This window comes from Rhamphochromis longiceps, linkage group LG14, assembly GCF_057381845.1.
Source record: "Rhamphochromis longiceps isolate RC_006_pf linkage group LG14, R_longiceps_female_GT1.1, whole genome shotgun sequence".
NCBI lineage: Eukaryota > Metazoa > Chordata > Actinopteri > Cichliformes > Cichlidae > Rhamphochromis > Rhamphochromis longiceps.
The window spans coordinates 28,095,150-28,116,845 of record NC_140570.1 but is presented as its reverse complement, the minus strand read 5'-3'; the positions used below and the strand labels follow the sequence as shown (position 1 = coordinate 28,116,845).

At 36.3% G+C, this 21,696-nt stretch overlaps 1 protein-coding gene across 1 annotated transcript in view; it reads left to right on the top strand.

Moving 5' to 3' along the window:
- plch1 (phospholipase C, eta 1) overlaps window positions 1-21,696 on the top strand; it is a 79,873-nt gene that overhangs the window by 48,242 nt on the left and 9,935 nt on the right. Inside the window, exons 10-16 of the mRNA XM_085429428.1 lie at window positions 8,414-8,585; window positions 11,679-11,786; window positions 13,554-13,712; window positions 14,436-14,498; window positions 18,497-18,591; window positions 20,133-20,230; window positions 20,326-20,505. Coding sequence (XP_085285554.1) covers window positions 8,414-8,585; window positions 11,679-11,786; window positions 13,554-13,712; window positions 14,436-14,498; window positions 18,497-18,591; window positions 20,133-20,230; window positions 20,326-20,505 — 875 coding nt within the window. The remainder of the gene's footprint in view (window positions 1-8,413; window positions 8,586-11,678; window positions 11,787-13,553; window positions 13,713-14,435; window positions 14,499-18,496; window positions 18,592-20,132; window positions 20,231-20,325; window positions 20,506-21,696) is intronic.

Genomic DNA, 21,696 nt, shown 5'->3' with positions numbered 1-21,696 from the left:
TAAGGCTCTCCGCATCCAGAACGCCGAGAAGGATCGGCGGCTGGCGTACCTGGAGAACAGAGTGGCGGATTTGGAGCAGTACACCCGGATGAACGATGTTATCATCACGGGGCTTCGCATCAAACCCCGGTCATACGCCCGGGCGGTCGCCACTGACAATGTAGGAGGGCCAGGAGAGGAAGATGTCAACTCCACGGAGCATCAAGTGGTTACCTTTCTACGGTCCAAAGGTGTGGAAGTGGATTATAACAACATTGAGGCTTGCCACCCTCTACCCCGAAAAAATGACAGTAACAAACCAGCCATCATTGTGAGATTTGCAAACAGAAAACAGAAAACAGCACTGTTAAAACAAGGAAGGAAACTGAAAGGATCCGATGTCTTCATGAACGAACATCTGATAAAAAGAAATGCGGACATTGCCAGGAAAGCACGTTACTTGAAGAAACAGGGAAAAATTCAAAATACATGGACCACCAACTGCAAAGTATTCATTAAACTCAATGGAACACCGGAACAAGCCAAAGTGTTGGTCATCAGAAATATGGAAGAGCTGGACAAATACTGAGGTCAACTTACTCTGGAGGTATGAATACACATGTGACGTGACACACAACACAACACATGGCACAGTCCAAAAGAACTTCATCTGCATCCGGCAACAATATCAACATGACTCATTGGAATTCTCTTTATGATAATCTGGAACTGAGAACATTTCGATACACAGACCATAATGTTCTAGACTTAGAAAAGGATATAGACCCGGAAAATAATTTCTTCTACAACATCAGCTGTAACTGCTGCTACTTCACTGATGAACAGTTTAAGCACACCATCAACACGGAAAATAAATTATCAATAATCCATTTTAATAGCAGAAGTCTGTATGCCAACTTCAACAATATAAAGGAATATCTAAATGAGTTGACAAATCCATTTGGAATTATTGCCATTTCTGAAACATGGATCAATGCGGAGAAAGGAATGGACTTTGGACTGGAGGGATATGAAGTGAATTTTGTAAATAGAAGGAACAAGAGTGGAGGGGGAGTAGCTGTGTATGTGGATAAAAACCTAAACTACAAGGTGGTAGAAAGTATGACAACTGTAATTGATAATTTACTAGAATGTATAACAATTGAAATTTATAAGGAAAAAGAAAAAAATGTAATAATTAGCTGTATATATAGAACACCTGGCTCTAGTATTCAAGTATTTAATGACTTCATAGAGGAAATATTCTCTAAAACAAATCAAAAAGTTATGTTTATCTGTGGTGATTTTAATATTGACCTGTTGAATCCAAAAAAGCATAAAATGACCGACGAATTCCTAAACACTATGTACAGTTTGAGTTTACATCCTAAAATAACCAGGCCTAGCAGAATTACACCACATTGTGCCACCTTACTTGACAATATTTTCACTAACAATATGGAAAACAACATTGTGAGCGGAATATTAATTAATGACATCAGTGATCACCTACCAGTTTTTGCAGTTTATGACACTAATTATAAGAAAAATCAGCATGAAGAACAACTGAGATACAGACGTGTAAGGACAGAAGAAACTATGACTGCATTTAAGAACGATCTATTAAATCAGGACTGGGACAAGGTGTACAAAGAAGCTGATATTGATATTGCATATGGCATATTTTTAAGAATATTCATGGAGTTGTACGATAAAAACTGTCCAACAATAAAATACAACAGAAAGCACAAATATTCAGATAGACCATGGCTCACTAAGGGTTTACAAAATGCATGTAAAAAGAAAAATACACTCTATAGGGAATTCCTAAAACAAAGAACAAAAGATGCTGAAAATAAATATAAAAAATACAAAAATAAGTTGACCAATATTATACGTGTATGTAGAAAGGAGTATTATAGTAAAATATTGAACAACAATAAACATAATATGAAAGGAATATGGGATGTTTTAAACGGTATCATTAAAAATAATTCTGGACAACAAAGTTATCCACAATACTTTATCGATAATGGCAATATTATGGAAAACACTGCTGATAAGGTCAACAGCTTTAATCATTATTTTGTAAATATTGGACCAAAACTGGCAGAACAAATTCCTGAGTCACTGCCATCAGTAGAATGTAGTGAAAACCTGATTGATAGGAACCCTAACTCAATGTTCCTCACATCAGTGGAGGAAAAAGAAATAATTGACATTGTACACATGTGTAAATATAAAACATCCACTGATTGTAATGATATTGACATGAAAATCGTCAAGAAGGTGATTGAAGGAATTGTAGGACCTCTAACATATATTTGCAACTTATCATTTCAGACGGGAAAAGTGCCAAACAAAATGAAAATAGCTAAAGTTGTGCCGCTGTATAAAACCGGGGATAGACGCCACTTCACAAATTACAGGCCTGTTTCTTTACTACCACAATTCTCCAAAATCCTAGAAAACCTGTTTAATAAACGATTAGACAAATTCTTAGATAAATATAAATTACTCTCTGACAGTCAATATGGATTCAGATCAAAAAGATCAACATCTCTGGCATTAATCGAATCAATTGAGGAGATTACGAATGCTATAGATCAGAAACAGTATGCAGCTGGAGTATTTCTGGATCTCAAGAAAGCATTCGACACAATCAATCATGACATATTAATTAATAAACTGGAACGGTATGGGATTAGGGGGGTTGTACTGCAATGGGTGAAAAATTATTTAAGTGACCGGAAACAATTTGTGAAGCTGGGTGTCCATTCCTCATCATGCTTGGACATTGCTTGTGGTGTTCCACAAGGCTCTGTACTGGGTCCAAAATTATTTATTATTTATATAAATGATATTTGTAAGGCATCTGATATATTAAAATTAGTATTATTTGCAGATGACACAAATATTTTTTGTTCTGGGGGGAATCTAAAGGAGCTGCTGGATACAATTACTTCAGAAATGTGCAAAATTAAAAAATGGTTTAACAGGAACAAACTATCGCTAAATCTAAGTAAAACTAAAATTATCTTATTTGGGAATTCCCTTAGAAATGCACAAGTGCAGATTCATGTAGATGGTGTGGAAATTGAAAGAGTACTTGAACATAAGTTTCTTGGTGTGATTATAGATGATAAATTAAACTGGAAGTCTCATATAAATCATATACATAACAAAATTTCAAGAAGTGTCTCAATCTTGAGTAAAGTAAAACACATTCTGGACCACAAATCACTCCACATTCTCTATTGTTCCCTGATTGCACCGTATTTGAATTACTGTGCAGAGGTTTGGGGCAATACTTACAAATGTTCGCTATCATCAATCTTTATATTACAAAAAAGGGCCATAAGGATAATCCATAAAACTGGTTACAGAGATCATACAAATCCACTATTCTTAAAATCAAAAATTCTAAAATTCACAGATCTGGTTCATTTTCTCACAGCACAAATTATATATAAAGCAATAAATAACCTGCTTCCTGACAATATTCTAAAAATGTTTTCTAAAAGGGAACGGGGATACAATTTGAGGGGGGAATTAAATTTAAAACATCCTCGTATCCGTACAACATTAAAAAGTTTTTGCATCTCTGTGTGTGGAGTGAAGCTGTGGAACAGACTAAGTAAAGATATGAAGCAATGTCCAAGCATGGCGCAGTTTAAAAAGCGGTTTAAGGATATGGTTTTTACAGGGTACAGGGAAAAGGTAGAGATTTGATAGGGTGTTCTTGTCTAATATTTTCATGTGTGTGCGCATGCACGGGTTTGTTGGTATGGGTATATATGTATGTGTATGTGTATGTATGTATATATATATATATATGTGTATGTGTGTGTATGTATGTGTGTATATGTATATGTATATGTATATATGTATATATATATATATATATATATATATATATATATATATATATATATATATTAAATATATATAAAATTGTAGGTTGTGTATCCTTCAGGTGTTAATGGGGTTATTGAAAATGTGTATATGTGCGTATGTGTGTATATACGTAGGTATGGATAGATAGAAACATATATGTGTATATATTAAAAAAAAAAAAAAAAAAAAAAATTACACATAACATATAATGTAATTACAAGGAGGTATTTCTGTAGTCTATTGATACTAGATAGTGGAAAAGGGGTGGGATTAAATAAGTTTATGCTTCTTCCTGCTCCTTTTTGAACATGGACGTTATTTGGAGTTGTGGTTGCTCGTTTTCCTTTTGTTTGCTTTGTTCATTTGTCTCTTTTAATTCTATTTTTTTTTTTATACTTTTTCAACATGTTCAAAATAAAGATTCAATCAATCAATTATTAACAATAATATAAAATTATGCACAAAAGGAATTAGTAATGTAAAAAAAGTGGTTTTATTTATATATGTTTATATATAAATATATATGGTGGCCCCTAGAGACAAAGCACGTACAAACTCCAAAACACATTTCTAGCATGAACTGAACTTCCAAAACAGAGCTACCTAGATCACTTAAATTACACAATTGAAAGCATATGTGTATGTTTGTGTATTTATACACAAGCACTCCTATATATTCAAATAATTTTTTGTTACCACTAGGTAACAAAAGTTCAACACTGCTTTAGCATCCTGGAGCACTTCTGTTGTCTTTTGTACGTGTTTTGAGTTTTTATGTGCTTCAGAGTTTGTACGTGTTTTGTCTCTAAGGGCCACCGTAAATATACTTTTATTTATTCACGCCACATAAAATGTAATAAATAAATCATATAATACAAAAACCAACTATTCACATTTCAACTTTTAACTATTTAAAATTTTCAGCTTTTTCCTTTTACAAACTTAAAGTGAAACAACAAAACACTGCAAACCACAACACAGTTAAATGTAAATTATAATATGAAAACAAAAAGAACATGCATATTCTCTGTCATATAGGCCTGCACGAATAAACTTTCTGAATCCTTTATCATCCGCAACTGAAAATAGTTGTGGATGATCACTATACCTTTCTAATGTGACGTTGTTGTCCCTGGCTCTTTCTCTCTCTTTCCCTCCTGCTCTGTTCCTGTGCTACTGAGTGTAACTACCGCCCCTCCCCCCTCACCCCAGCGTAAAGCACAAGGCTCGCATGCTGACTGAAGCAGAAACAAAGTGCAAGAGAGGGTGAGAGAAAGAAAAAAAAAACCCCACGGCTCGCGATAAGGAGCCGGCTCGCGTCGTTCACATCAAAGATCCGGCTCTAAGAGCCGTTTTGTTCGTGACCGACACATCACTACCTATTATCCCATTATTTTAGTGGGGGAGAAAACAGCTTTGAATACTAAATGGAAATTATGTTTGGCTTATTTATCCTTCAGTTTACTCACTAACATGATATAAACATAATTTCTGTTTTTCACACTGTTATAACGAAATATTGGTGATTACAATGAAGGTTTCCCCAGAAATGTTTAAATACGAAGTTGCAGAAAGTAGATAATTAGAGAACACTGTGATTCCTGGCACTGAATAGCACCTATTACCCAGCCATCTGTTTAGCAGCACTTCCTCTAGCTCCCCGAGGAGCCACGGTTTGTCTCTGTCAGGTCCAACATTACCCAAACAAAGTGTTGAATGATGCAGCTTCCTGCTGCCACATTGGCTCAATTTGACATCCAGTATTGCAGCTTCTTGTGATGGCAGCGATTGTGTTATAAAACCATTTATCTGTTTCTAATAAAGACGATATTGGAGTACCCTCAGTTTCTGTAAGTAAACAAAAAGTGTGACTACATTTGGCAGCATGTTGAAATGTTTGGTAAAGTTAATTAAAAGTTGTATGCCTGTTTTTTAACTTATTTTCAACTTAACTTTGTTCATTTTTGAGACATTGTTGGCAGAAATATACAGCTATTTTAAGTTTAAAGGGAACAGATTGACGGCATGTCCTATTCAGAGTTTGCCTGTAACTGTCTACTTTAAACCTTTAAAATTCATGATACATGTTCTATAGACCTGTTTAACTACTATGCTACCTAGCTGGATCAAATATTTGTAATAATGGGTCATTATCCGTTTGCATTGTTAAACACCGTCTGATCAGTTTTGCAGCATTTTGCGTACTCTGAGCAAAGAGTATAGCCCCTACACATCAGAACATGTCTGCCCGCCTGAGGTAGATGTATCATTTATTCAATTAGATGTTGGGATGTTGTTTTTCTTAACGATGGAAATAATACCATGATTATCCACTTACGTTTTTTCTGTGGTTTTTCTTATGGTTCTGAGCTGGTCAGTCCATTCGTTTTTCATGAATGTACTAGATTGTTTATTTGGCCACTCCTGAAGTTTTTGCTGCCCTTTGCACTTTGCATTGCATTTTTTTAACCTCTTGCACTACCATCTCTTTAGGCCCCATATTTGAAAATCCCCCCCCCCCCCCACCCAAAAAAAATAATGTACATAAATGAATTATCTCCAGGATTTTCCTCTGTTAAAACCACCCTGAAATTGTTTAATTTTGTTTTAGTTACTTTTTGAGCTTCTGTAAGTAATTCTTAAACAGGTAATGTCATGGCACTGGGTGATCCAGTGTTTATGTAATTGGACCTGTTTAATTCCGATTCATTCAATATTCTAAGGTTTAGTTTCTGTTTGTTGTTGTATTTTTGCTATGTTTAGTATTTTTTTTTCTCAATTCAGGGGCTGCATCCTTCTGAGGCCGCATTTGAAGGCCAATTACGTCATAGCGACGCAACGAAGGCTGTCCCAATTTGAAGGCTGCTCCAAATGTGGCCGACAGTTATTGTTTGGCTTTTTTTCAGTGTTTTATTTGTTCCTGAGTAAATCCGTTTGGCTGAGATTAAAATCATAGTTTTCACACAGCTAAATAAACATCAAACAGAAGACTGATTAAACAGAAGTGTGAGATGGTCGAGAATTTACTCCAATATCCTGTTATAGTTTACATAGCAAGGAGCAGACGGTTGAGTTTATTAAACTCCACCGAGACAGCGGTGACGCAAATCTGAAGGCTAGACCGTCCCATTTCACAGCCTCGCACTTCCGGCCTTCTTGGTCTTCAGAAGACCCGGCCCACATAGACCGCGAAGGTCAGGTCCTCGGAAGGATGCAGCCCCTGAATTGAGACACAGCTATTGTTTACATGTCCCTCTCTTCTCTCCCCATGCGGGTAGTGGTTCTTTCCATCTGTTTGTCATCCTGTCAGTGGATCAGATTATTTTATGTTTGTGACCATTTACTTGGGTACTTTGCCTTTTGTTCCTGTTAATTGTTTTCTTCTGAGTTTGGTTCTGTGTTGGTGAGTCCTTTTGGGTCCACAACTCTGCCTCTGACACACCTACAACTGCAGTTATGAAAGATAATGGATTTTTATTCATTGTTTGATTCCACTGTGGTGTACAGCAGCAAAACTGAAATAAATAAATAAATAAATAAAAGTGCCTTTATCCAGCAAGCTATGGACCTGTACTGAGTACAAATCAATAGTTTAAGCCATTAATGACCCAAGAAATAAAACAAAGATTTCATGATGATGCGCTCTAGTATAAAATAAATGTTTAGTATTGTCATGTGAAACGTGCCAATTATGAAAAAATTACTGATCCTAATTAACTTAAGTGTTTATAATAATAATGACAGCAAGAACAGACTAATAAAATCAATGTCATGTGCTTTATTGCTCTCTTTTCTCTCCTGTTGCCATTTTCACTTTCTATATTCAGTAAATTTTTTATCATCAGTGCCACCTGTTAATGAGATTAATGGGCCCGAGGCTATAATGAAAGAGAGTGAGTCTCTGCTCTCCCGCATCACATGCGCGCACACACAAACAGGCACAAGCACACATTACGCAGTTCATTGGGCTGCCTCGGTGTTTCACCTGGGAGGAGCTGCTAGATGTTTGAAATGAAATGACTCTCTCTCTGTTGTCTCTTTTTGTCTTTAGCTCTTTGGCAGAGAACTAGTGCCTGCGTCTGTGTCTGTGTGTGCGTGTGCACGCGTGCTCATGTCCCTGTGTGTGTTGTTCATGCAAGTGTGTGTTTCAAGGATCAGAGGTGGGAGTGAAAGCGAGGCTGTGTCCCCTGAGGGAGAGCTGTCAGTCTGACAAACCTGACATTTGAGCTGTACTGCTGTGTGGCCACAAGTCATTTCACCTTTTCTAAATGAAAACACACACACACACAGCCCACTGACTCGCATACACCATGCCATGCCACAGAGGTGCAGCTGTATTTTTATGATTTACCTCCTCTTTGCTCTGTTGAATTGAGGTGAGAAATGGGAGCACAGTTTGAAATGTGATTTATGATCATGTCAGCAGATCCATCTCACTTCAGTCCATTGATTTCGTTTAAGGCACATTTTGAGAGTGTGGACAGCGTTTATGTAACTTAAAGAAAGCTGAGTATGTGTCTTGTTCTTTTTTTTAAAGGTATCCAGTGATTCTCTCCATAGAGAACCACTGTAGCATCCAGCAGCAAAAGAAGATTGCACAGTACCTGCGAGAAATCTTTGCAGACAAACTGGACATAGGAGATGTACTGAGTGGAGACTGCAAAACATTACCCAGTCCTCACAGCCTGCAAGGCAAGATACTCATCAAAGTAAGAATAAGTCTAAAGTGGTTAGACGAATGGAAGATGGACTGACAGTGCATGCTTTAAATGAATGAATGTCTTACTGAATTCAAATATGACGTGTCAGTTAGTACACTTGTGAATAAATGCAACTGCATCAGCTCTCCTCTCACTTCAGTGAACAAAGTAGTGTGCTGAGCATATGCCAATTTTACTTCATGTGCACGAGTTCAGAAGGTACTGCAAGGCCACTAACTATTTCCAATAAACAGATGAAGTGAAGGAAGAGGAGCAGGGAGTGGGAGAGGGTGTGGAAGTGGTGCAAAACTAGGTCAATGTATTAATCATAGGCAAGAAAGAGAGAAGAACGAGACGCTAGTATATGATGAGTGAGGCTTTAAGTTTTGTTATCTGCAAACACAAAAGTCTGCAGAACTGCTGAGCTCCAGTTTAATGATTAAATTATTTTAGTTTTCGAGGCAAAATTGATTCAGAGGATCAAATCTTCTTCAGGGTGCTGGATCAAAATATAGCCTTAAAACTTTTGAAGAGAATAAATTATTTAATTGCAGCCCAACCTTGTGCCGTCTTTATGCTTTTTCTGAGATGTTGGTACAATTTTGCCTTGCACTTTATTTTTTTTGTGCTTGGATGTGTGAATATTTTTTAAAATAACCATGACAACTAATTGTAACTAGCAATGTTGAATTGAAAAATATTTTATAATACAACCTACCACATACAACATCACAACAAATCTTTGAAATATCAAAGTTTATCATCCTTATTTATTTATTTGTATTTAGCAAATTGAAAACAAAGAAAGCCCAGTTTCTTGTACTTATTCAAGAAACTCAATATATTGCAATTTTCCTCAAATGACAGATCATAATATAAAATTTTTAATTTTTAATAAATTTTTTCATGAACTTAAAATTAAGTTATCTGAGGCTTGTGACATTGCACTTTGTCCTGCTGTAAGCAGCCTGTCAGCAGATAGTAAACTGGGGTCATAAAGGGATGGACATGGCCACCAACGATAGTCGGGTAGGCTGGGTGTTGGTACTTAGGGGCCCAAAGTGTGCCAAGAAAATGTTCCTCACACCATTCTATCACCAGCAGCCTGAACCATTGATACAATGCAGCATTAATCCATGCTTTTATGATATTTACACCGATTTACATTTCTGATCCTGCCATGTGAATACTCCAAGAGAAATCTAGACCTGTCGGACTATATTATTATTATTTTTTTTTTAGTCCAGTTAGGTGAGCCTGTGTAATGTTTCCTGTTCTCAGCTGACAGGAGTGTCATCTGGTGTGATTTTCTGCTGCTGTAGCCCATCTGTTTCAAGTTTGACATATCATGCATTCATCCAAAAAAGTTGTTATATGAGTTACTGGTGACTTCTTTTCCACTCATATCAGTCTGGTCAGTCCCTCTGACTTAAGACATCCACAAGGCTTTTTTTTTAAACCAGAAAACTGCATATTTTCTGTGTTTCAGACCATACTCTGTAAACTCTAGAAATAATTTTATTGGAAATTCCAGACCAGCCCATTTGGCACCAACCAGCAGGTCAAAGTGCACCTTTCTTCCACATTGCAATGCTTGGTTTTAGCTTTAGCAGATGTGCAAATGCCATGTGCATATACTTAAATCTATCCATGCATTACTATTGGCTGGTGAGATATTTGAAGTTGACAGATGTACATAAAAGAGTGCCTGGTTAGTGTACACAAATGTTTCCTTTAGGGTAATTTTAATAGTTTTTAATTTGGCATGTGACTGTTGTAGTTTGCATCTTAACAGCAGCCAAAGTAGGCTTCTTACCATAGTATGCTTCATGATAATTTTGTATTATGTCATTTAAACATGATTGTTTTGAAGTTTCTTTTAAGCTTGTTCACAGTACACCTCAATGTGAACAAGCAATAACAAAATATACTTACCAAATTTTTTTGAACACACAAAATCTTTTGTGTATTACTAAACTGGTGTACTTCCACAGCAATCAGATATATTCTTCAGTCGATGTAATCATATAGATAAAAGCAACAATTTAGAGTGACCTTACAATGGATGTTGCACTTGCAAGTTTATCTAAGAACATTACCATGTCTATCCTCACAAGCTTATCTGTTTAGAGCAATAGCCTCTCCCAAGATGCAGGAAAAGTGTCCAGCAAAAATGATCTAAAAATTGTGGTTGATCTAAAAAGACCTGAGACCCAAGATCCTTATCCACCAGTGCAGTAGGAGTTGCCCAGAGACCCCAAGAGAGAGTACAACAAAAGCTTTCACCATTTGTTGGATTTTTTTAAATATATATAAGAATGAGATATAGTGCAGCTTATCTGTAATGTTGAAGAAGGTCTGCATTGTTCTCTGTGAAAAGAAAACCTGGATCTGTCTTATATGGTCAGATGTCTGCAAAGTTAAAGAGCATTATTGATTTTCTATAAAGGCCCTTTGCTCCCCCATCTTTTTTGTCCCTCTGTTTGAGAGGCTTTCACCTTTCTCAATAAACCAGAGGAGCAAGAGCAGAAGAGGCCAGACAGTCACAAGACAATGAAGAAAACTGGCGTAAAGATTTTTGACAGTCACAGATAGATAGAAGGAAAGGGGATGTATTACTTGCTGAAGTGAGGGCGGTGATGTACTGCAGTAAGCATAGAGTATGCCATTGATAGTAGAAGAAGACGCTTAGAAAATTTTAACTCCCACTCACACCTCCAGAGTGGCTTACTAATGGGCTTCCACTGTGTGCTGAAAGGAGTGCTCGGAAAGCTTCTCAGAGACTCTGCAGATGACTGTTTAGAATGTATGTGATTGCACATATGTGTGTCTTTTGTTGTTTTCTGTGCTTATATCCTTTAATTTTTTCCTGCTGAATCTAGTAAAGCATCTTCAAAAATTAGGAGGATGCTCATTATCTGCCTGTATATATTCTGGAGTCAGAGATATTGAATTGTGCTGTGTTATTCTTGGACTATCTTAGAAGTCCAAGCAGAGTGGGTGTTCATGTGTATAAAAGGGATGAGCGATGCATTTAAGACATATGCATGGGTCAAATGTCTATCCTCTCATGTCTTGGTTTGTGTTTTTTTTCCCATGCAGGGAAAACGCCTGCCTGCCTATCTGTCTGCGGATGCTGAAGAAGGGGAGGTGTCCGATGATGACAGCGCTGATGAAATTGAGGACGACTTCAAGCTCAAGAGCAGTAATGTAAGAGAGAGGAATAAATCTATGAATGATGATGTGCACACACCGAAGCATGAACCCTCAAATTATCATGTCCAAATAGACAAGTTTTTTTGCATTACTTGAAACCTTCTTGCTTGTTTTCAGTTAGATCCTGTCATAATTTCTTGACTTTTTTTGTATCTATGCACTTAATATATACATCATTATGTTGGTAACAGTATTATAATATGATGATAATATGATTATGAGACTGTTATAATATGATGCAAACTGCATATTTCAGTTCCACATTAATAAGAAAAATTAAATAATGTAATATTACTCAGGTAAAACCACTGTCGATACAAGATATTACTTGGATTTCAGTTGAATTTTACTTTGGTAATTAACTTGTCATTTCCATGTTATTGCAGTCTCATTTCTACGTTGTTATCACACTGTTACCATATTATTACTGAGCTGCGTGTAGGAAATGTCTCCAGATAAGTTTCTAAGCCACACTTGTTTGTACCATGAAAATCAAATAACCAGGTCAAGTAACATTGATTAATTAGCGATGAACTTAAATTATGTCAAAACATGATGTTGATAAATTATTTATCTTAATTCAAAATGAATAACAAAAAATAATAACAAAAACAACAGCCTGTCAAAAAGCAAACAGGCAAGCAAACAAAAAACAAACAAACAGTTTGCAGTGAATTAATCCCAACCGCCACGTACAGGCACCATAAACAGAGGTTAGATAATGAGATCTAAATGGTATTGTTGTTCTAGAGGTAATGACTTCAATAATTTTTGCTTGCAAAGTTTTAATGATCGTCATTGTTGTAATGTTTTGGAATAACCGGTGCTTAATCAAGCAGGCGTAGATTCAAGTCAAAAGTAAACAGAAAAAAAAATACTTTAAATGCACTTAGTACTCAGCCTGCTAGAAAATATGTCCAAGAATGCCATTAATGCCAGCTTATGATAACTGCTCTTTAGTTTTCCCTGAGCTATTTTCATAGCTATTCTTAATCATCATCATATTGTGATACAATAGTGCCATGGTCCTCCTTACAATGCTTAAAAGAGGACAAGACTCTTCCAGATGGTATAGTTGTGTAACCAAATATGGCATCATTATTCCACATTTAGCTGAGAGGCACGAGGCTGCAGATGCCACTTCAGATGATCATTGCCAATTTAAAACGGGAGATGGCAGGTTTCCACTGATGGGAGGTTTTGTATTGAGCTCATAAAACCAGTTTGCTTTCACAGCAGTCACAGCTGAACATTACAATAATAGTGTGGTGTAAGTTTTGTACAGTAATGATGCATCGGATTTGTAAAAAGGTGACTTGCATGGTCTTGATTACTCAGACTGTTTGTAAATATTTATTTTTATTGTCATTTTGAATGGAATGATGCACATACTGAGCTCCAGATATAATTCACTGAGAAAATTACTCATTCACATTCAGCCATTCATTCAGCAGGTGTACAGTTTTATACAAGATGGAGATGTTTATTCATTATCATTATCGCTTATACACTTCTGACCTGTGGAAAGGAAATCGATACTCCTCAGATATACACAAGATTATATGTGATTATATGCAGTTATCATCTTCTACTTCTATTTCTTGCAAATATATGGCACTCTGTATACAGGTTTGATTTATAGCAGTTTGGTGTTGCAATTTCAGGTGCTTTGCATTAGCGATAAGGTGTGCTCCTGCTTCAAAAAGGCATTACTCTACACCACACTGAAAGCGTTTTCCTTTTGTCTCTTCTTTCACCTAGGGCAATAGTCACCACCAGGTGGTGGAGTCTCACATCAGAAAGAAACTGGACTCTCTTTTAAAGGAGTCTCGGATCGGAGACAAGGAAGACACTGACAGCTTCAGCATCAGAGCTTTGCTCCGAGCCACACACCAGGGTCTTCAGAAGAATCTGCGGCAGGTAAAGTTCAAGGCGATGTGTGGGGATGAGTATGGAGGAGAGTTATACTTGTTAACAGATGAAGAGAAGAAATCAAGGGGATACAACTAGGCCATGGGATTAGTCATGGAGGGGGATGGAGAAAATAAAGAGGCAGACTAGTTACTGCACCAAACACACTAACCAAATACATGAAAACACAGAGACACACACATCTGTCTGAAGGATCTTATGTTTCCACCCACGTAATCCAAATTCATCCAAAGGCTGTCAAAACAGACTGAAAGTGATGAGAAACTAAATGTCTGCAGTGTTACTTAATATTTAATTTCCCTGCTTGCCTCTCGTGCTATTTTTAGAAGCTTCAGTTTCCTGACAGTCATTTTAATGTAGTGGGTGTTGTGCATCGGGGTTTCCTATTCATTTTATTCTACTCATGGTTGGCTGGTGATACCCTTCACCTCATTTTGTCACCACACTTTTTTACTTATTTATTTCTAGGTGTTACTTACTGTACTTTTTTTTCTTTTTTCCCACCCACTTATCAGTTGTATTGTGCTGTACTGGCTAATGCCTTTTATATGCATCTCTTGAGATTTAGGGTTTAAGTGACTCACTTGGGTGCTAATGTGACTGTTATAAGATTCATACCAAATGATTCTCATGCACAAATCTAAAAAAGTGCACGTGAACAGAAATATGAAAGCCTCTGAATGCATTTTTTTTTTTAAATATATATTTTAGAGCTCCAGAGGGGTTCTGAAGAAATCCCAAAGCAGATCGTTCATCACGACACTCAAACAGAAGGTAAGAAGCATAGAAAAGGAGGTGGCTTTATGTGCTTGTTTCTTATTCTGTTTATCTGGGGTCCCAAAATGTAATTCATCTTTGTTCAGCTTCAGGTTAGGTTGTAATCAGTTATTTTACTTCTTAGAATATTAAACCACTTTCTAATGATCTTTTTTGGGAGGGGAAACTAATATTCAGCAGGATGAGATTTTGTTTTATTTGAATGGCAGACCAAACTTGCCCCAAGAAATCAATGCTGTCTTTGTGCATGAAGGAAAAATGTGCAAGCCTGCACTAAACGGCTGAAATCAATGAGTCTCTTGTCAGAACAGCCAGCCTGACTGAATTCACCCAGGGTGGTGATTTAACATGCTCCATCAGCTCAACAGCAGAGCTGCAGTTTGTTGTATTTATACTGTGTTTTTGAACCCTCAAATTATCATGTCCAAATAGACATGTTCTTTTGCATTACTTGAAACCTTCTTGCTTGTTTTCAGTTAGATCCTGTCATAATTTCTTGACTTTTTTTTGTATCTATGCACTTAATATATACATTAAACAATCTGTATCACAAATAGAAATATTGGAGTTGTCTTTCAATGAGTAAAATGAAAGGTGTTCTTGGGTGACTGATTACACTTCCAGTGTGCTTGATCATCTTATTTTCATGTTATTGTCTTTCCCTGTCACTGATGGTTTGCACTTTTTTAACAGCATGCATAATAACACAACATGCTCTTATACGATCCATAATAATGACTATTATTAACACGTTCAGACAATGTTTTGACTGACACAAATATAAAGAAAACAAAATTGTAAAGCTAAAATTGGCTGCTTTTAAGAATAGCTTTTTTTTGCAATTGTTTTTCCATCAAAACACTAGTGACAATATTTAGAAATGTAAATAAATGGCATCTACTCTAACTTCCTTGAAAAATATAAAATTCAAAAAATGCATTTACTTATATTCTCAATGGAAATAATTGGAAGTCGTAGCATTTTTTTTTAAAATAACAGCTGTGCAATAATAATGGTGGTTAATAGGGTGGAAACAAGAAGGTAATAAGATGAAAATAGCAAGTTATTATCACTTGATTACCAAAATAATTTCATATTATTAAATAGGTATTATCTTGTACCAACAATATTTGCACCACCGTAATATTACCCATAATATGGAAACCAATATATGCTTATTAGGCAAAACCAGTTAGCAACAGAATATCATTATGTTGGTAACAGTATTATAGCTTCAGTTTCCTGACAGTCATTTTAATGTAGTGGGTGTTGTGCATCGGGGTTTCCTATTCATTTTATTCTACTCATGGTTGGCTGGTGATACCCTTCACCTCATTTTGTCACCACACTTTTTTACTTATTTATTTCTAGGTGTTACTTACTGTACTTTTTTTTTCTTTTTTCCCACCCACTTATCAGTTGTATTGTGCTGTACTGGCTAATGTCTTTTATATGCATCTCTTCAGATTTAGGGTTTAAGTGACTCACTTGGGTGCTAATGTGACTGTTATAAGATTCACACCAAATGATTCTCATGCACAAATCTAAAAAAGTGCACGTGAGCAGAAATATGAAAGCCTCTGAATGCATTTTTTGCACGAAACAAACTAGATATAGAATGTTAACTAGTCAGATTTTACTGTAGATATTGTAACTGTCATGTATGGCTGGAGCAGTCAGGAAATGGACCCAAATGCAGACACTTGTGCACGGAAAATAAACTTAGAACGACAGCTTTTCTTCTTGCTAGAGGAACATCCTTCATAACATAAATTTACAGAAAAACAAACCAAAACCCTGAGAATAAAACTAAGAACAAAACACAGGGCAACTAAAAACATGGAGAGACTCACAGTACGTGAGGAAGTATGACATGCCAAACGGCAAAGGAAAACACAGGGCTTAAATACATGCGGGAGTAACGAGGGAATAGGAAACGGGAGGGAAACACAGCTGGGACTAAATAGATATAAAAAGACAAGGACACAGGACAAGGACTATCAAAATAAAACAGGAAACACAGGACAGTTGAGGACAGTGCAGACTTCACAAGGGGACATGGTTGACAGGGAAGACAGATCTAAACATAGATACAGAACTAAACCTAAGAACCAGGAATCCAAAAGACACAGACTTGATACTGAGGAGACACAGGGAACATGGAACACGGAGCACAGAACAGTAACCAAGAGACTAGAACCTAAGTAGCAATGAAATCAAAGACTATATAATAATACAAAATATAAAACACTGGGTCACCGACTGTGTGGATCTTCTTATATTCTCTGTGCTACGCCAAGCCTGACTGTGTTAGTGCTGCGTTGTATTCACTGTATATAAGAAAAAGACCAGCTCTTCTTCTAGGCAAGAGCTAGTGTTACACAACCTTAACACTAAATTTATACCAGCTCATCAAATAATTACAATATTGCAATGCATTTTAGGAACAACCCTGAAAATGAACATAATTGTTTATGAACACTTCTTTAAAATAGTTTGGAAAAAAAGCCACACAACTTTAAAGCCTTCTTGAAGGTAGTGCTTACCTCAAAGCTGTTATGTTAGACTACATATGTTTTTATTAAGCAGAGCTTTAATTTGGTGCAACCTTGCCACACTGTTTGCTCTATTTCATCATCAGAGACAGCTCTCTAACTGATAAGCATCACTTACAAGAAGTGAAACAGAAGCAACTGCTGCTTTCTTTTAGTTGAAAGCTCCTTTTGAAGTCATTTATAGCAAATGCTAATGTAAATGACACTTTATGACACATTAAAAAAAACAAACCCCAGAATTTTTAACTCTGGCACTAGAGGAATGGTTAAGCTTAGTTTCTGACATGTTAAATTCTACATAAAGAGAACGGTCCCTGCACACACCATAAACTAGTGATGCAAAGTTTTATGAGTAATCACCTTTATCCTTCGATTAAAGATTTCCATCTTGATGAGAGTAGTCTCATCCATTGAGCACAAGAGGTCATTGAATATTTTAATGAGTATGGAAATTATGTGAATCTAAGTTACAGCCTTTAAACTCGTCATCTCCTTGAACAGTGCTTTTTACCACCATCATCGAAACATTAAATCAACAAGTATGCTTTGGAAAAAAACGGTACTTCCAGCTAACGGTAGCTTAGGAAACTCATAGAATCCATGTTTTTGTGATGGTCTATGCCACTATGTTAGTTTTTTCTTTGTCACATACCTTTGAATTATAATTGTAGATATAAAGCATACTAATATGCATATACAAATTTTAATTTTCTTTATGGTAAATTTCTCCTATAGAGTGTGGCCGACTGTAAAAAAAATCTAGTGAAACTGATTACAATGCTTCTCAGTTCTTCAGCATGATTTCAATTTACCATGCATTTAACGCAAGTTTGTGTCAGTTTTAAGAGGGTGGTGGTTTTTGAAAAGATTCCCTAAAAATTTCCACATTCCTCAGTTTGGTTATTTCTCTATTTGAATTTCTCTCTCTCTAGCCATTCGCTTCCTTTTACCTTCCTCATTTTCCTCTACTGCCCACACACATCTACTCTTCATTCTTTTATGCCTCCCTCTTTGCATTTTGTGCACCCTCCCACGTGTGTGTATATATCTGTTCACACATGGGTGCAAGTAATCTGCTGGTAGGCAGCCTTAACCCTGTAATTACTCTTAGAACAGACTAGCTAAACGCACATCAAAACTAAGAAAACAGAAAACAATTTATTCAAAAAAAGTCTCGCAGTGATTGAGTATGCTATGTATGACACATCCACTGGCATGCACAATCACACACTCAAACATACTGCAACAGCCACAGTGAAACGGACTTGCTGAAAAAACACTAGTGACAACTCGTAGGCATAAAGAACGTGTGCTGTGAGAATGTAGGTGGCTTTATGGATATTAGATATGTTTTTGTTTATACTTTTTATTTAGAGGGCAAACCTTTACAGTAGTGTAATTGTGTGTTTGTTTACATATCTCTGTCTCTTCACTATCCAGAGGCACTCCAAATCCAGGCTGACATGCCAAAGCATGGACAAGGAAGAAGATGGTCAGGAGAGGTCTGGGAGGGAGGCTGGAGGACAGTTCAACAGGTGACCTTTGAACCACTTCATCACAATACTGACAATCTCTGACAGCTGAGAGGTTGGATACTTGCTGACTGCTGGGAGCATGAAACAATCCAGGTCACTGGTAGTGCCATGCAAACACTGAAGCTTCTCCAAACAAATATTGTATGTTTGCTGGAGAAGACTTTGTTTTTGTGGAGAAAAGATTATGTAGAAAGTTTAAGGAGTCAAATCTGGAGCTACCACCAGCATCAAAGATTTTTTGGGTGACTGTATTTAACAGTCACCCTTTTCCACTTTTCTCAAATTTATCTGTAATGTTGAGCCTGCATTTTACTGACTTCCTACAAAAGCCCAATAATACCAAAGGTCTAGGATGCATGAAACTGGCGCCATAACAGAATGCATCACATAATAATAATAATAATAATAATAATAATAATAATAATAATAATAATAATAATAATAATAATAATAAACCATCCCACAGCTCATATGCTTATTAACTTGTAGTCAAAGATGTATATTTTATTCAAAACCATAATTATAAACTTTGATCATTTATTTGGCAAAATTGTTGATGCCACATTATTTGTCAGAAGTAAAACTCAAAATATTCAAAATACTTTTCCTGACCTTTCTCTAATTCCAGTATTGCTAGGTTTTTTGCCTTCACTTATATCATATCAATATTTTGCATATTTTTCACACCATGTTACCTGTCACTAATGAGTGGTCTTACAATTCTTGTTTTCATCTGCAGTAATAAGTGGTAATTATTACTGCTATATCATTATTGAGAAATAAATGATGCAGGATTCTAATGTTTTACTTTCATTTCTGCAGTCCCCCATCTATCCTCTCAACTCATTATGTACTAAAAATAACAGAGGAAGGGGTGTTAAAATGACATAATTCAGTGTTATTGTTGCCACTAATTTGGTCTGTATTTTATTTAGAATCTGAAAGGAATCATACCAAAGTAAATTGTAGTATTTCCATTTTCATCCTCAGTTTGAATATAGTCCACTTCTTTTTCAGTTTTATGTCCATGTTGGTCTTGTTTCCCCCCCATTTCTATTTGAGTCAACACTGGCAAAAAAAAATGTGGAAATCCAGCTTTGTTTTCCTTGTTCAGCGGCTGTCTGCAACTAAGACCTTTGTCTCTCTTTGTTCTTCCAGTCTCTGTTGCATATTCATATAGGCATGTCCCAGGGAACTGTCACAATACAGATTCCCGCAAGCATGTGTCTGAGTGGCTGACTTTTTTTTAAGACTGCGGGTGCATGACAGTGTAGTTGTTTGTATGTGGGAATCTGAGTGAGTCTTCTGCACTGCATATCCTCTGGTCCCTATTAAGTTTTTTGCATTTGATGCTCTTTTCCTGTGGTTTCCAAGTTGCCTCCAGTGGACAATCTTCTATCCTGCAATGCTTTTCTCATATAAATACTTTAATGGATGGATGAATGTTCAAGTCTTAACTATCCTTTTTATTCCATCTGCCTCGATGATCTCACTTTGTCATCTCTGTCCTCTTTTTAAAATCGTTCATCTGACTGTTTCAGGTGTTTAAGAAAGAGGAAGACGATGAAACTGAGCAGAGATCTGTCAAATCTTGTGGTGTTCACCAACTCTGTTGCCTCACAGGAGTGTCTTAATGAAGGTGAAACACCAGAGCTATGACATATGCACACACAAGCAAAATGCAAGCTTCATATTAAGGGCAACTTCTTATAACAACTCCTCGTTTTTCTTCAGGTACTGCAGGTGACGTTCTGTCTTTCAGTGAGACCAGAGCACAGTCTCTGGTGAATCACAGAACAGAAGAGTTTCTGGCTTTTAACCAGAGGCAGCTGTCTCGAATTTATCCCTCGGCATATCGCATCGACTCTTCCAATTTCAACCCTCAGTTCTACTGGAATGTGGGTTGTCAGTTGGGTAAGATGACAAATTAGAGATCTTATTAGGTTCTAGAAAACTCTGAGAGCTTTAGAAAACACAGCTGTTTAAAAAATGCCATACTCCTAGTTCAACATACTGACTGGAAGGGTGTTTTGTTGATTCTTGGCTGTTTTAATCTAGAACCTAAGTATCCTTGGGCAAGACATTGGGCAAGACCAAGTTGCTCTCTGATGCATGCATTGGAGTGTGAATGTTAGATAAAAGCACTTAGGAAGAAAAAGTATAGACAAAAAGGACACATGGGTGAATCATACATGTTGTATAGAGTGCTTCGAGTACTCAAGTAAAGAAGGAAAGCAAGAAATAGTCTATTTATCTGTCATACATTAACACTGCTTAAAAAATGCATGAACACATACAAATCAGCTTATCGGTGGCCTTCGCTTGATATAATTTGAAATGTAGTTATTTGTGAAGAGATAGGAATCTTTCTTGATCTAAAACAGTTAATTTCTTTTAAGCAAAACAAAAACAGTTCCATCTAAAGAACTGTTCCTGTAATTATTTTAAATTTCTATAGTATCATATACTACCATAGAAGACAGAATTCCAATATACTCTGCAATTTCGCTTTTTTAAAGGTGTTTTTCTTAAACTGTTAAACTATTTGTCTATGCAGGCTTTCAGAACCCCATCTTTGCTTTTGAAACACTCACCATCTCTGGAACACTCTCTTTATGTGTTGTTATGTTGCTATTTCAACTGTTTTGAGTTGAAATAGCAACTCAAAACAGTTTATTATTTATTTATTTATTATATTTTATTTTATTTTATTTTAGATTAAACAGCGTAGTCAGTCATTTGTGACCCTGGCCATACATCTTTGAAACATCTTCATCAACCTTTGAAGTCATATATATATATATATATATATATATAGATAGATAGATAGATAGATAGATAGATATCTTTCTATCTATATGTAGATCGATATATATATTGGATGTGTTATTTTTGTACTAAATATAACTAAATATAAGGCTAGACTTACTGTACTGGGAAATTATTGCAGTTTATCTGGATTCATGTTTTGACATTATTAGTGCATAATGTGGACTTAAAAATGCAGACTTGCAGATCGGGTTAGTGAGCAAAAGGCAACATTCATTAGGGGAAGCCAACAGAGCAAATGGCATATGAAAACAGAATCCCAAAATCCAACCAGGG